Source organism: Lagenorhynchus albirostris, chromosome 3 (assembly GCF_949774975.1).
Source record: "Lagenorhynchus albirostris chromosome 3, mLagAlb1.1, whole genome shotgun sequence".
NCBI classification, from domain to species: domain Eukaryota; kingdom Metazoa; phylum Chordata; class Mammalia; order Artiodactyla; family Delphinidae; genus Lagenorhynchus; species Lagenorhynchus albirostris.
Window position 1 is genome coordinate 89787032 of NC_083097.1, and position 15841 is coordinate 89802872.

At 40.8% G+C, this 15841-nt stretch overlaps 1 protein-coding gene across 1 annotated transcript; it reads left to right on the forward strand.

Moving 5' to 3' along the window:
• The first annotated feature begins 12899 nt into the window (after window positions 1–12899).
• Window positions 12900–13522, forward strand: LOC132518171 (transcription initiation factor TFIID subunit 12-like). Its single transcript, XM_060146184.1, has one exon. It carries the CDS (start codon window positions 12934–12936, stop codon window positions 13390–13392), a length of 459 nt encoding a protein of 152 aa, XP_060002167.1. The 5' UTR covers window positions 12900–12933; the 3' UTR covers window positions 13393–13522.
• Window positions 13523–15841: the final 2319 nt, after the last annotated feature.

Genomic DNA, 15841 nt, shown 5'->3' on the forward strand with positions numbered 1-15841 from the left:
TAGGGTACAAGGACTCATTAGAAATGGTTTAAAAAGAATAACCCAGAGCAGAGTCCTCTTAGCCAGGCATAATCCTTAGTATTAGTCTCGACTCTTACAGTTGCAACTGACAGAAGTCCACTTCTGACTACCTTGGGCAAAACAGGGGAGTTTATTGGAAGGTTCTTGGAGTAGATAATGTGCTCACGTGTAGGGTTGAGAGGGGGCAGTGATACTTCTGTGCTTCAGCAACAGCTGGAACTGGGTAATCACATGACATCAGAACGCCTTTGGGTCATTTCACATCCCAGCTTTAATCTGTATTTTGGCTTTATTATTATTTTTAAGTACAGACTTGCAGAGAACATGGCTGCTAAAAGTTTCCAAGTTTTAAGCCTTGCAGCTCTCAGCTTTCATCGCCACAGAGTCTAAATGACTTCCTCATTTGCCATTTTAAATCCCAAGGAAGAGCTCTGGCTGACCACACAGAGGCCCAGGGGTCAAGGGCTAAGGGAACACGACAAGAGCCTTAAGAACCACTTAAAATTGGAGGAGGAGCAACTCTCTAAAAAGGGAGGGTTTATAGAGAGGCTACTCTCCAGCTACACCAGGAAGCTGGAAAACTGGAGGCCATTTGTTTTCAAAACAGGCTCACTGAAGTATAAACTTATGATTTGTGAGGCTTAAATATGGGCAAACATGTTTAAAATATGTGTGGGGGGAACTCTTAGGAAAACTTAAAACATCTTACTATTCTTGAGCAGATTTTCCTAAAATGCATGACAGTCAGACTATCCGAGCTCATCTCATTTTGCAATCTCTTATTCTTCTAAACGGTTAGTGGAATTCTACCGGAAATGAGGATGTTTGGGGAGATGGGGCTTTACCTTTTAAGGTTAATGGTAAAAAGCACAGATAAAGTCTTTTAAAACATGCTACTGAGATTTCAAATCCCAAGCTGGATCAATTCGTTAACATAGGTCTTTAAGTTTTTCTATTTATTTGAAAGCACTCGCATATGATCCTTGATTTTCTCTTTTCTTCTTGTTTAATTCCTATCACTAATTATCTCCATTATGGAGGTACAAACTGATGTCTTCCAAAACCTCATTTTACTCCAAATCTTTTACATTTTTAGAAACTAGCTTTCTCCTAATGAAAGAAATGGAGCTCTAATGTGGTCCCTCTCTTTTTCCTCTTCCTCTTAAATGTGGATATTTCCTAAAAATAAAAAGTGTCTGTCTTCATCCTTTTCCCTGCTCCTTTGGTAAGTGTAGTCACTTCCATATTTCCAACTATTACCTGTGTATTGGATGTATATAGACCAAGTCTATAACTCTAATCCCACCTTTCCCCCTTGTCTTTCATATCATTTCCTATCAACATCTACAGTAAACCTCTCAACATCTACAACTCAACATGTGCAAGATAGAACTCATTACCCCTCCTTTAAAACCTATTTCTTCCCAGGACTTCCTTAAGATAATAACTCTGCTAATTTGTCAGTCACTGAGGCTTGAATCAGATTTTCAGTGATTCCTCCATCACCCTACCAAGCCTAGTCAGTATCCAACTCTTAGCAGTTCTGCTTCCTCTTCTCCCCGTTCTCAGAACCCCTACCTAGGTTCAGATCCTTATCTTCTCTTGCCTAGACTTAAAAAAATAAAATAAAATAAAATAACCCCACCTTTTTATTTGAAAAAAGTTACATAAATAATACAGAAAGTTCTTATCCCTTCACTCAGCTTCCCTAACATTGACATCTTGCCTAACCATGACACATTTATCAAAATTAACATCAGCACAACATTATTAACTGAACTGTAGTCTTTATTTGAATTTCACCAGTTTTCCCATGAATGTCCTTGATCTGTTCCAGGATCCACATTGCATTTAGTTGTCATGAATCCTTGATTCTCAATAATCTGTGACACCTCCTGAATCTTGTCTTATCTTTTATGACCTTGACACTTTTGAAGAGTATAAGCCAATTATTTTGTAGACTGTCTCTTCATTTGGGTTTATCTCACTTTTTTCGTGATTACATTGAGGGTATCCATTGTGGTCTGGCCTGTGCTTTGGCCCTTTACTTGCCCTTTAACTGACTTCTTTGCTTCTGGCCTCTTTCCAGTTCCTCTGTCACATTGCATATGAAGTTATACATTTGAAGTATAGGTTTATCCACGTCTCTATTCCCACACACAAAAAACTTCTAGAGATACCCTAGAAGTCCACATTTCTTTGCCTGACATTCAAGGCCATGCATACTCTTATCCCAAACAACATTTCCAGACTACCCTTGGCTCCTACTGAACTGGTGATCCTGACAGCAGATCAATTTGACTTGTCCATTCTCTGTGCTGGGCTCTGTGGCTCCAAGTCTCTTCCTCCTCATGCCTACCCTACATGACATATTTTATTATTATCTTCATTTTACAGACAAGGAAACCAGAGTTCAGAGAGATTACTAAGCTTGCCTACCCTACATGACATATTTTATTATTATCTTCATTTTACAGACAAGGAAACCAGAGTTCAGAGAGATTACTAAGCTTGCCCAGGCTTCACAACCAGACTTGATATTTAAACTCAGATTGTTTTCCCTCCAGAAGTCGAGGGATTTAGTCTCTACACTATACTGTAAGCTCCTTTCTTAAAAGTTTGGGTCTTATTCATCTTGAATTTTCTCACTGAATCCAGTACAGTGTCTTATACATAGTATGGCTCCAGTATATGTTAGCTGAGTGGATGGATCTGTAAATATTGAGTTTGAGGGTAAAATTATATAATAGTGATGGCAAAGGGTGGAGAGAATCAGAAGTTGCTTACATCAGCATTATACTCTGGTGACAATTTATTGTAATGTGTATTACACAGCATTTATATTACTGTGTATTATACAACTCCAAGGAGGGTATATACCTGGCTCTTTCTCTAGTCAACTTCAGAATTTAAATTATTTACAAAAGGCCATGTGTTTACTTACTCTACCTTTGAACCAAATCACACTCGCTCCCAGCACAGTCTTTGGTGTATGACAGGCAGCCTGGTAACTAACAACAAAGCTGCCATGTTGGTAACTATGAGAAGAAAGGGAGAACTGAGCTTTCAGAGAAACAGAAAAATCTCTAACCTCTCTGTGTAGGCAGGGAGCGAGGGAGCTGCTAGAGAGAGAGGGCTTGAAGGGAGGAGATTTTGATACCACTCCAGGAAGGTGACCCTCTGGCCTTCCCCTTGTATGCTGGCTTGTGCTGAAATGTTTCTGGGTCACTGGCCTTAGGCCTGCAGGGACTGTGAACACAGAACATATGTGCGAACCCTCAGCAGCTGGAGGGCACTAATGTTTTCCCCAACAATTTTGATTTGTGTTTTAATTTTCCTTCAGAGAACACATAATATATTTTTGGAGGTGGTTAATTCTCAAAACCTCTGGGTGCTATTGAAAAAGTGGCATTTAAGTACTCTGCCTCTGCTTTTAAAAGTGCAGTGCATTCTCATTTTCAAACTCCTTTAGGTATCAGAAACTTAGGGCATTATAAATTCTGGTCTCTCTATGGCACATTTAAGGTCTACTTTGTCCCCCCCAAATCAACAGAGTGTTGACACTGGGTGAGAGAATGGGTTGTAAAATACATTTTACATCTCTTCAGTAAGTCACTTATTTGCTTTTGTTTTATTTTTTTCCCCCAAGGAGAAACATGTTTGGGAGTCTTTGGCAATGACATTTTTAGCTGACTAAAATCAAATTTTCAAAAGCTACTCCTTTCCAATGGGGGGGAAAAAGTCATAAATCCCTATTTAAGTGAGATTTGGTTTTGCACTTGAGGGAGAATAATACTTTTCTTTTTTACTTCATCATCTTGAATTTTAGAAGCATGGACTGTTTTTATTGATAAAATGGGCAAGGTATGTTCATATTCAGTCTAAATATCTTCAAACTCTTTGTTTACAGAGGTGAACTGCAATTGATGACTCATTTGTTGGGGCTACCTTACTCCAAGAATTGTGAAACAAGGATAAATGTGCATCACATTATGTCTCTTGGCAATTTCACATTAAACTAGGTCAAATATCCTTCAGTAATCCTTTACTGATTCATCCTCATACAAACTTGGCAATGTTAACATCTTCTTTTTATCCCATGGCTGCTTTGGGGATCCGTGTCATCATCTCCTCTTCACTACACTCTGTCATAGCCTCTAGCCTCCCATTTGGTCTTCTGCTTCTATCCTAACTTGTTCTCAAATTCTTCTCCCATACCCGAGCCTCATCATCATAACAAAATGCAATTCTAATCCACATCACACCGCTGCTTAAAACCCTCTAAGGGGTTCCATTGTTCTAAGGATAAAGCCCACAGGTTTTTTTTTTTCCTCCAGTGTTGATGATGTATGATTGAAAAATAAATGTTATATATATTTAAGGTGTTCAATGTGATGTTTACTATATGTATACATTGTGAAATGATTCCCCCAATCAAGCTAATTAACCTATCCTATTTACCTTCTTTTTTTTTTGTGGTGAGAACACCGGAGATCTACTCTCTTAGCAAATTTCAAGTGTACAATACGTTATAAACTGGGGTCTCCATGATGTACATTAGATCTCCAGAACTTATTCATCTTATAACTGAAAGTTTGTACCCTTTGACCAATATCCTCCCATTTCCTCCAGTCTCCAGCCCCTGGTGATCACTGTTGTATATTTCTATGAGTTTGGCTTTTTTAGATTTCACACGCAGATGAGATCATACAGTATTTGTCTTTCTTTGTCTGGTTTATTTCACTTAGTGTAATGTCCTCTAGCTTAGTTCATGTTGTTGCAAGTGGCAGGATTTTCTTTTTATGGCTGAATTGTTGCATTGTATATGTAGACCACATTTTCTTTATCCACCGATGGACATTTAGGTTGTTTCCATATCTTGGCTATTGTGAATAATACTGCAAGAACATGGGAGTACAGATATTTCTTCAAGATACTGATTTCATTTTCTTTGGATATATACACAGAAGTAAGACTGCTGAATCATATGGTAGTTATATTCTTAATTTTTTGAGGAAGCTCTGTTTTTTTCATAGTCGCTATACCAATTTACAGTCTCACCAACAGAGTTACAGTTTCTCCACATCCTGACCAACACTTGCTGATTTTTGACTTTTTGATAATAGTCATCCTAACAGGTATAAGGAGATATCTCATTGTGGTTTTGATTTCCATTTCCCTGATTATTAGTGATGTTGAGCACCTTTTCATCGTGGACATTTGTATGCCTTCTTTTATTTATTTATTCATTCATTCATTTTTTAAATTGTGTAGTTGATTTACCATGTTGTGTTAGTTTCAGATGTGCAGCAAAGTGATTCAGTCATATATATACATTCTTTTTCAGATTCTTTTCCATTACAGGTTATTACAAAACATTGAATATAGTTCCCTGTGCTATACACTAGGTCCTTGTTATTTATCTATCTTATATATAGTAGTGTGTACCTGTTAATCCCAAACTCGTAATTTATCCCTCCCTTCCCCACCCCCCTTCCCCTTTGGTAAGCATAAGTTTATTTTCTGTGTCTGTGAGTCTATTTCTGTTTTGTAAATAAGTTCATTTGTGACATTTTTTTAGATTCCACGTTGTATGCTTTCTTTGGAAAAATGCTTATTCAATTTCTTTGCCCATTTTAAAATCAGGTTGTCATTTTTGTTCTTGAGTTGTATGAGTTTCTTATATATTTTGGATATTAGCCCTCTATTGAATATATGGTTTGCAAATATTTTCTCCCATTCCATAGGTTGCCTTTTCATTTTGTTGATGGTTTCCTTTGCTGTGCAGAAGCTTTGGTGTGATGTAGTCTCACTTGTTTATTTTTGCTTTTGTTACCTGTACTTTCAGTGTCATAGCCAAAAAATCATTGCCAAGACATATGTCAGGAAGATTTTCCTCTATGTTTTTTACTAGGAGTTTTTCAGTTTTAATTCTTACGTTTAAGTTTTTAATTCATTTTGAATTAATTTTTGTATATGTTGTATGATGAGTTCAATTTCATTCTTTTGCATGTGGATATTCAGGTTTCCCAACACCATTTACTGAAGAGACTATCCTTTTCCCACTGACACAAATAAATGGAATGATATCCCATGTTCATGGCTTGGAAGAATTAATATTATTAAAGTGTCCATAGGACAATACTACCTGCAGATTCAATGCAATTCCTATTAAAATTCCAGTGACATTTTTCACAGAAGTAGAAAAATAATCCTAAAATGTGAATGGGGATGGAATACTCTAAATAGTGGGGAATAACATGAACAAAGAGGTGGAGGTAGAAAATTATATGTAGTCAGTTTGGTTAAATTATAAGGCACAGGTTATTAAACTCAGCTGCATGTGGAATTATAAGAATTTTTTGAAAATACTGCTTGTAGTGCCGCACCCCTGAGATTCTGATGAACTTGTTCTGAAGCGCAGCCTGGGCATCAGGATTTTCCCAAGTTCCCCAGATAAATCTAATGTGCAACCAAGGTAGAAAACCACCACTCTAGAGTGTATAAAACTAAGTGAAAAAAATGTAGAGGGCTTCCCTGGTGGTGCAGTGGTTGAGAGTCCGCCTGCCGATGCAGGGGACATGGGTTCATGCCCCGGTCCGGGAAGATCCCACATGCCGCGGAGCGGCTGGGCCCGTGAGCCATGGCCGCTGAGCCTGCGCGTCCGGAGCCTGTGCTCCGCAACAGGAGAGGCCACAGCAGTGAGAGGCCCACGTACTGCAAAAAAACAAACAAAAAAAAATTTAGAATGTAGATTGAGATCACAGCTGGAAGAAATTACATAGAAGACTCTGAAGACTGGGCTTTGTTTTATGGATGGGAGGATTCATTAAATTTTTTCTTTTTTTACCAAGTGGGCAGTAGAACATGGTGGTTGAAAGTGATGGCTGTGGAGTCGGGCTGCTTGGGTTTCAATCCTGGCTCTGCAACTTGCTAATTGTGTCCTCTTGGGATTCTGATTCTGCCTCAAGGGCAAGATTTCTTCACTGCCTAAATCAAAACTTTACCAATAAATGTTGCCCTTCATATACAGAGGTGACCCTCCTGAGCCTTTATCCATGGAGCCTGTTTTCTCAGCACTACAATTCCTAAATTTGCTCTGTTCTAGCCTACATCACTTGCCCAGTATCCTTATGACCATCATGCCTTGGAATGAGATGTTTAGCTGGGCTTCGAGTTGTCAAGGGTAACTGTCATGGTACAGATATCTAAGCTGCATAGAGGAGAGTACAGCTAAACTGATGCACTAACCACCTAAGCTAATCACTATAGCTATGTTACCCTGTGTTATAGAAGGACAGTGGCAGTATTTGCCCAATAAAGGAATAAGTGTTTAAACTAGAATTCTTAGAATCAAGTGGAAGAGATCATAATATATGTAAAACAAAGAAAAACATATGATGCGTATACTCAAACAACATGCAGAGAGAGTCTAATAATATTGGCCACAGTTGTTAAGAAAATGAAAAGGGACAGGGGTTGGTATCAATGAAGTTTCACAAAGACAGTACAACCTGAAGGCCCTGTGAGAGGATAGAACTTATTCAAATACAAGGAGATAAGAAGAATCAATATATTTTACTGTGGCAACATTTGTCTTGTTTCTCTTCTTATGTGCTTCCTTAAAAGGATCCACCCATTCTAAAAGAATGCACTTCACTGCACACACCCTGCCAACAGGGACAGAATGCAAATATTTTCCCTCACCTCAGGGGAGTATTTGAAAACGCTCTCTTGGAAAGGAAACCAATTTATTTGGTTGCTAATTATTTTGGCTCTGGTTTTAATGAGCCATCCACTGTAAAAGATAAAGAGGATAATAAGACTTTTTCTCTCTTTTTTCGGTAAAATGATTTAAAGGCTATGGACAAGTATCATGTAGTAGTTAAGATCATGGACGCTGGTGCCAGGGTATTTGTGTTTGTACCCCTGGTATTAGATGCGTGACCTTGGGCAAATTGCTTAAATGTATCCTCTCTGTGCCCAGGAGGCCTCATCCATAAAATGAGAATAATAGTAGTACCTATGTCAAATGTTTGTAATGAGGATTAAAACAGTGGCTATTATTATTGTTGTTATTTTTATTTATTGTCATTATTGGCCTGGAATCCTGGGAAGGCATGGGAAGTAGACGGTATAGACAGATGGGACCACAGAGTCTTCTAAATGATTCCAGGGTAATTGCCTAGGAAATTGTGTGTGTGTGTGTGTGTGTGTGTGTGTCTGTTGGAGAAAGAGAGCCCGGAAATGAGACAAAGTGCTGCCTGGACAGTGTCTGTTGAGCACACTAGAGAAGGACTCTATGCAGAACATTGTTTTGGTACCAAACAATCAGATTTCTCCCCAGCAGCCAGCTGCCTTGTCTGTGTCTAATGAAGAATCTACTTTGCGTACACCCAGGATCCAGCCAGTTGATTCTGCAACCGCTGAGAGGAGGAATAGTACACACCTGCTGTTTTTATATGTGTTTTCTTTATCAAGAGGTAGTCTAACAGAAGTATGGGCCATTAATGCCACAGGAATTTGGTTTATCTCCATCAAATTTAACCTAGTGTGGACAACTATGAAGTCTGCAAACAACACACAAAAAACCTCAGAATACCTGTCTCCAAAAGGGGGCCATGGGCACCAAAGAATTGACGTTGGGGGAATTCCTCTAACCTGTATGTCTAGGGTACCTGATTCGAACAAGTCTGAGGCCCCCGATCTGTAATACTATTTAGTAACATCTCTTGTTACAAATGGCTGAGTCTTCTAGTGAGAGAAGGACCCCTTTTCAAAGAACTGCGTGTTCTGTGGAAGGAACTCCTCAGACATGTGCTCTGGGGCAGCGCCACACAGTGCGGTCCTTGGACCACAGCATCAGTGGCACCTGGAAGCTCATAAGACAGGCAGAATCTCAGGTTTCCTTCCAGACCTACTGAATCAGAAACTCCCTTTACAAGGTCCCAGGAGACTCAGGTGTGCATTAGAGTCTGAACAGCTCTGTTCCCATGGACTCAAATGGGTCACGCTCCTTTTCTGGGTGCCTGGAGTTGCAAAGCACTGTGAAAGACTCCGGTTGATTATTTCCCAAAGTTCAAGGAAAAGCATCCCCAGAAAGCACAGATAATGCTAATAAGCAGAGCACTTACAAGTAAACCCTCTTCTTTGAATTAGCAATTGAAGAAATATACAAAGAAACGTGCAATTCTTCATTTTGAGACTTTTTAACCCTCAAAGGTCTTGAAAGGAGAGATGCATCTGGAATGCAGCATTACACTTAGATCCTTCAGATATTTAGATCAAAGCCCATCAAAGTGTTTGTGGGCTCAAAGGCAAAAAGACATCAGTTCTGAAATACAAGAGTTGTGCTGAGGCGGTTTTTGTACTTTTGTGTGTCCTTTTGAGGAAGAGTTCTTCTTGAGCCTTTGAACCCTAGAGACCTGCCAGTTTGAGTGGAAGAGGTGCCATTTTCCTTTAAGCTGCAGGTTGCCTTCTGTTCAGATCCTCAAGCATCAAGGTCAGGTCCTGTTCAGAATAACTGAATGTTAATTGACTTGCTGGGAATTTACGTGCATTGTCTTGTTTACACCAATGTTCTGCTGGCAGTTTGTAAATCATTCTCTCCCGTGGGCTCTGACGTGGATTTGAAGTTTGTTTCTGTTTTATAGGAGTTGGGTTAATCTCTAGCTATGCTAGAGGGTTAGAGAAATGAGATAGAATGGACGGGGGGGACTCCCCCCCCACTCCTGTATCATGAATGATTATCACAATTGCCAGGGATTGTGGGGACTGCATTTACCTCCAGGTAAGAAACAGAATGGCTATATAATTAGGCTAACACTTTCTGGGGAGATTTTTTTGTTCTTTACCTTTGCCAAATGTATATAGGCTACTGCTTGCTTGAGCATGCCCTTGGCAACTAACCAACACACACGCGCAGGGGCACAGACTGGCTGGCACACTCATAAGGACCATGCAAGGTGACCTCAGTGATGTGTATGGCTACCCCTTGCCATGGTCCATTTCTCAATGCATTGGGCAGTCTTCCAAATACACAGCAGCTCTCTATGCAGTAATCACTTGACATCATTGAAACCCCAAGCAGAATATATACAGTTCCCGTACATCTTGCTCTGTTTTTGGTCTGTGTTAACTGTAATCCCACTGTTGCTTATTTTTCTTGCCACTGACTGGCTATGTAACCTTGGGCAAATCACTGTGCTTCAGTTTCCTTATCTATGCAATTAAGTGGCTGTACCTTTTAGCTATAGCCTGGGTTTCACGCTTTTTCCTTTGGTTCTAGGAAGTAAAACAGTTGCCAGCTCCCAGGCTGTGCACTGGGGACCTGAAGCCTGGAGCTGCAATGCTCTAGTGAAGACTGTAGTGGCCTCAGAGGGTTTGTTTGGAATTCCAGATCTGCCTTTAACTTAATGTGCATCTTACCTTTGGCAAATCTCTTGGATTTTCAGTTTCCACATCTGAAAAATGGGGATGAATATTCTGTCTTGCTAACCCTGTAGGGCTGTGATGAGAATGTATTGCACTCAGAAAAGTGCTCATCAGTACAGAGGCTGATAAATTACCAGGTTTTTCTGATCTGTCCTTGTAGTCAGGGAGGTGGCATCAAGCTGGTCCCAGTCCCTGAGTATCCGCAGTTAGCCACAGCTGCATTGCAGAATCCTATAGAGATACGATCCCCAGGCTACCCTCAATACCACCCAAGCAGAGTTTCTAGGGGAAGGGATCAGGCATATGAAATGGACATGAAGGCTGATTTGAGAACCAGTGATCTGGAGACAAGGAAATCTTACCACTCTCTTGATCTGAAATCCTAATATTCATTGTGTACAACAGGATGTCTCTTCTCACATCTGATGCCTGAGGTGTGGTGCTGACAAAGATAGAGTGTGTAAGGGGCTGTCCTGCTGTCACCTTCTTATTAAGCTTGACAGATATACCTTCTAGTCTTGAATCTTGGTTTCCGTCCCCATATATTAAGTGGAAATCATCTCTGACACAACTGCTGGAAATGAACTTCCCCAAAACTACATATCTTTTGGGAAAGTGTTCAACTTGAACTGTACTTACCCTCTCTAAGCCCTCTGTAAAGCACTAACTAGGCCACGGTGGAACTTCATCTATTGTCGTCATTTGGAGCGCTACAGTATTAGGAGATGATAGAAAAAGGAGGAGAGGAAGTAGAGAGGAGCCACGCAAATCCATTTCTACTTAGACCATTTTGTTACCTGCTAGAGTCTGTTTGGAGCTGACACCAGTTAGTTAAGTTCTGTGCGTAAGGAACAGCTTTGGGATGAGAGCCTGGAGCTTAAGCAAATGGATTCACAAGCCACAAAGTCTTAGGCTTAGTCCTTCATTTCACTCTTCTGATCTAGTTCCGCATATCTGGGAGTGAACTCAGGCTAGATGTTTCAGAGCCACAGTCCCAGGCTGGCACCATTAAGAACCTCAGAGGAGGTGGAGGGATGGGGAGAAAAAAATACCACTATCCAGAGACTTCCCTGGTGGCACAGTGGTTGGGAGTCCACCTGCCAGTGCAAGGGACACGGGTTCGATCCCTGGTCCAGGAAGATCCCACATGCCGCCGAGCAACTGGGCCCATGCACCGCAACTGCTGAGCCTGCTCTCTAGAGCCCACGAGCCACAACTACTGAGCCCATGTGCCACAACTACTGAAGCCCACGCCCCTGGATGCTGTGCTCCATCACGAGAGAAGCCACAGTAGTGAGAGGCGCGTGCACCTCAACGAAGAGTAGCCCCCGCTCGCGGCATGTTCACTTTGAGCAAAAGAACAACAGATCCTTCTGCAAAAGAGAGAGAAAGAAAGAAAACAGGCCCTCTTTCTTTAATCTAGCAGAAAAGAAGGAATTACCTCAGTGCATGCTCCTACTGGTATAAATAGCAGTATTAGGAAAAAAGCTTGTTTCTCCATGACTGAAAAACATTTAGGACACAGAACCTGGACTCCATCTCTTCTCTCTTTCCCTGGTTACTTTAACACTGTGAGCTTTGGACTCCAGGGAGAAAGTCTAAAAATACTATAGCCTATTTGTTCAAAAGGTAACAAAGATTGAAGGGCCCTGCTTTTGCCTAAAGGGAAAAAAGGAATATAAAATCTTAATGTTTTCATTTTTGAACTCTAAACCAAAGTCAGACCTTGGAATACTCTTTTTTCTTTTTAATAGGCAATGTGAAGACGTGGTAACACAAATTCAAATGGCACAACAGGAAATATATTGAAAAGTTATTCTTCCTTCCAACCCTGCCCACCAGCACTCCAGTTCCCCTTCCCTGAGGCTATCTCTGATGGCAATTTCTTGTGGATCCTTCCAGAGATGATATTCTCTGCATATCGAAGTGTGTGTGTGTGTGTGTGTGTGTGTGTGTGTGTGTGTGTTGATGTATTTATGCATGGGCACCTTCACAGAGCTCTGACTTCCTTCTTTTAACATGAATAGTTGCTTCCTATTCACACTCTCCTGCTCCTTGCTTTTCTTCACTTAAAAAGATGTCTTGGGTTTCCCTGGTGGCGCAGTAGTTGAGAGTCCTCCTACCGATGCAGGGGACACGGGTTCGTGCCCCGGTCCGGGAAGATCCCACATGCCGCGGAGCGGCTGGGCCTGTGAGCCATGGCTGCTGAGCCTGCTCGTCCGGAGCCTGTGCTCCGCAACAAGAGAGGCCACAACAGTGAGAGGCCCGCGTACTGCAAAAGAAAAAAAAAAAAAAAGATGTCTTACTTGGGGAGGGCCGAGCAGTCGGACTGGCCCCTGAGATGAGCGCTTCACTGGGGCAGTCTCTGCATACCATGGGGAGATAGACGCTGCTGCCTTTCGGCTTGGTCCTCATAGCTCCAAAACGAAACAAGATCTCGATAAGCTCTATGAGCTGAAGTCCAAAGGGCATTAGATTATGAACCAGTTTGGCCCCTCAGCCCCAGTCAACCTGTCCAGTTTCTCATCATTAAAACCGGAACCAGCTAGCACCCCTCCACAAGGCTCCATGGCCAATAGCCCTACAGCGGTAAAGATCCCAGGCGCTACTGGGACGGTAGAGTGTCTCAGCCCTGAAAACAATCAGGTATTGACCAAGAAGAAGTTACAAGACTTAGTAAGAGAAGTGGATCCTGATGAGCAATTGGATGAAGATGTGGAGGAGATGCTACTGCAGATTGCTGATGATTTTATCGAGAGCGTGGTGACAGCAGCCTACCAGCTTGCTCGGCATCGCAAGTCCAGCACCCTGGAGGTGAAAGATGTCCAGCTGCATCTAGAACGCCAGTGGAACATGTGGATCCCAGGGTTTGGCTCTGAAGAAATCCGACCCTACAAAAAAGCTTGCACCACAGAAGCTCACAGAGAATGGCATTGATCTGGAAAACAACCAAGAAATAACACACGGAAAGGTCAGGGAATGGACAACAATGTATTTGGAGATACTTGAGCTGAGACCTCAGTTATCTCATCCTTGGATTTTTTTTTTTAATGCTTTACAGAGAAGCATATATATATATATATATATATTAACATCTTTATTGGGGTATAATTGCTTTACAATGATGTGTTAGTTTCTGCTGTATAACAAAGTGAATCAGTTATACATATACATATGTTCCGATATCTCTTCCCTCTTGCATCTCCCTCCCTCCACCCTCCCTATCCCACCCCTCCAGGCAGTCACAAAGCACCGAGCTGATCTCCCTGTGCTATGCGGCTGCTTCCCACTAGCTATCTGCCTTACGTTTGGTAGTGTATGTATGTCCATGCCTCTCTCTCGCTTTGTCACAGCTCACCCTTCCCCCTCCCCATATCCTCAAGTCCGTTCTCTAGTAGGTCTGTGTCTTTATTCCTGTCTTACCCCTAGGTTCCTCATGACATTTTTTTCCCTTAAATTCCATATATATGTGTTAGCATACGGTATTTGTCTTTCTCTCTCTGACTTACTTCACTCTGTATTACAGACTCTAGGTCTATCCACCTCATTACAAATAGCTCAATTTCGTTTCTTTTTATGGCTGAGTAATATTCCATTGTATATATGTGCCACATCTTCTTTATCCATTCGTCCGATGATGGGCACTTAGGTTGTTTCCACTCTGGGCTATTGTAAATAGAGCTGCAATGAACATTGTGGTACATGACTTATTTTGAATTATGGTTTTCTCAGGGTATATGCCCAGTAGTGGGATTGCTGGGTCATATGGCAGTTCTATTTGTAGTTTTTTAAGGAACCTCCATACTGTTCTCCATAGTGGCTGAACCAATTCACATTCCCACCAGCAGTGCAAGAGTGTTCCCTTTTCTCCACACCCTCCCCAGCATTTATTGTTTCTAGATTTTTTGATGATGGCCATTCTGACTGGTGTGAGATGATATCTCATTGTAGTTTTGATTTGCATTTCTTTAATGATTAATGATGTTGAGCATTCTTTCATGTGTTTGTTGGCAGTCTGTATATCTTCTTTGGAGAAATGTCTATTTAGGTCTTCTGCCCATTTTTGGATTGGGTTGTTTGTTTTTTGTTATTGAGCTGCATGAACTGCTTATAAATTTTGGAAATTAATCTTTTGTCAGTTGCTTCATTTGCATATATTTTCTCCCATTCTGAGGGTTGTCTTTTGGTTTTGTTTATGGTTTCCTTTGCTGTGCAAAAGCTTTGAAGTTTTATTAGGTCCCATTTGTTTGTTTTTGTTTTTATTTCCATTTCCCTAGGAGGTGGGTCAAAAAGGATCTTGCTGTGATTAATGTCATAGAGTGTCCTGCCTATGTTTTCCTCTAAGAGTTTGAGAGTTTCTGGCCTTACATTTAGGTCTTTAATCCATTTTGAGCTTATTTTTGTGTATGGTGTTAGGGAGTGATCTAATCTCATACTTTTACATGTAGCTGTCCAGTTTCCCCAGCACCACTTATTGAAGAGGCTGTCCTTTCTCCACTGTACATTCCTGCCTCCTTTATCAAAGATAAGGTGACCATATGTGTGTGGGTTTATCTCTGGGCTTTCTATCCTGTTCCATTGATCTATCTTTCTGTTTTTGTGCCAGTACCATACTGTCTTGATTACTGTAGCTTTGTAGTATAGTTTGAAGTCAGGGAGCCTGATTCTTCCAGCTGTTTTTCATTCTCAAGATTGCTTTGGCTATTCGGGGTCTTTTGTGTTTCCATACAAATTGTGAAATTTTTTGTTCTAGTTCTTTGAAAAATGCCAGTGGTAGTTTGATAGGGATTGCATTGAATCTGTAGATTGCTTTGGGTAGTAGGGTCATTTTCACAATGTTGATTCTTCCAATCCAAGAACATGGTGTATCTCTCCATCTATTTGTATCATCTTTAATTTCTTTCATCAGTGTCTTATATATTTCTGCATACAAGTCTTTTGTCTCCTTAGGTAGGTTTATTCCTAGATATTTTATTCTTTTTGTTGCAGTGGGAAATGGGAGTGTTTTCTTGATTTCACTTTCAGATTTTTCATCATTAGTGTATAGGAATGCCAGAGATTTTTGTGCATTAATTTTGTATCCTGCAACTGTACCAAATTCATTGATTAGCTCTAGAAGTTTTCTGGTAGCATCTTTAGGATTCTCTATGTATAGTATCATGTCATCTGCAAGCAGTGACAGCTTTACTTCTTCTTTTCCGATTTGGATTCCTTTCATTTCCTTTTCTTCAGAGAAGCATATATTTTTTATTAACAGTGCAGCAATATCTATAATGACTGACAGGATCTGCCAAAAGAATAAAGCCTCCTACCCCAGAAAAAAAAAATAAAGGTGTCTTAGAGACAATTTCATATTAGGATGTAGAGGCCAGTCTTCTTCATTTTA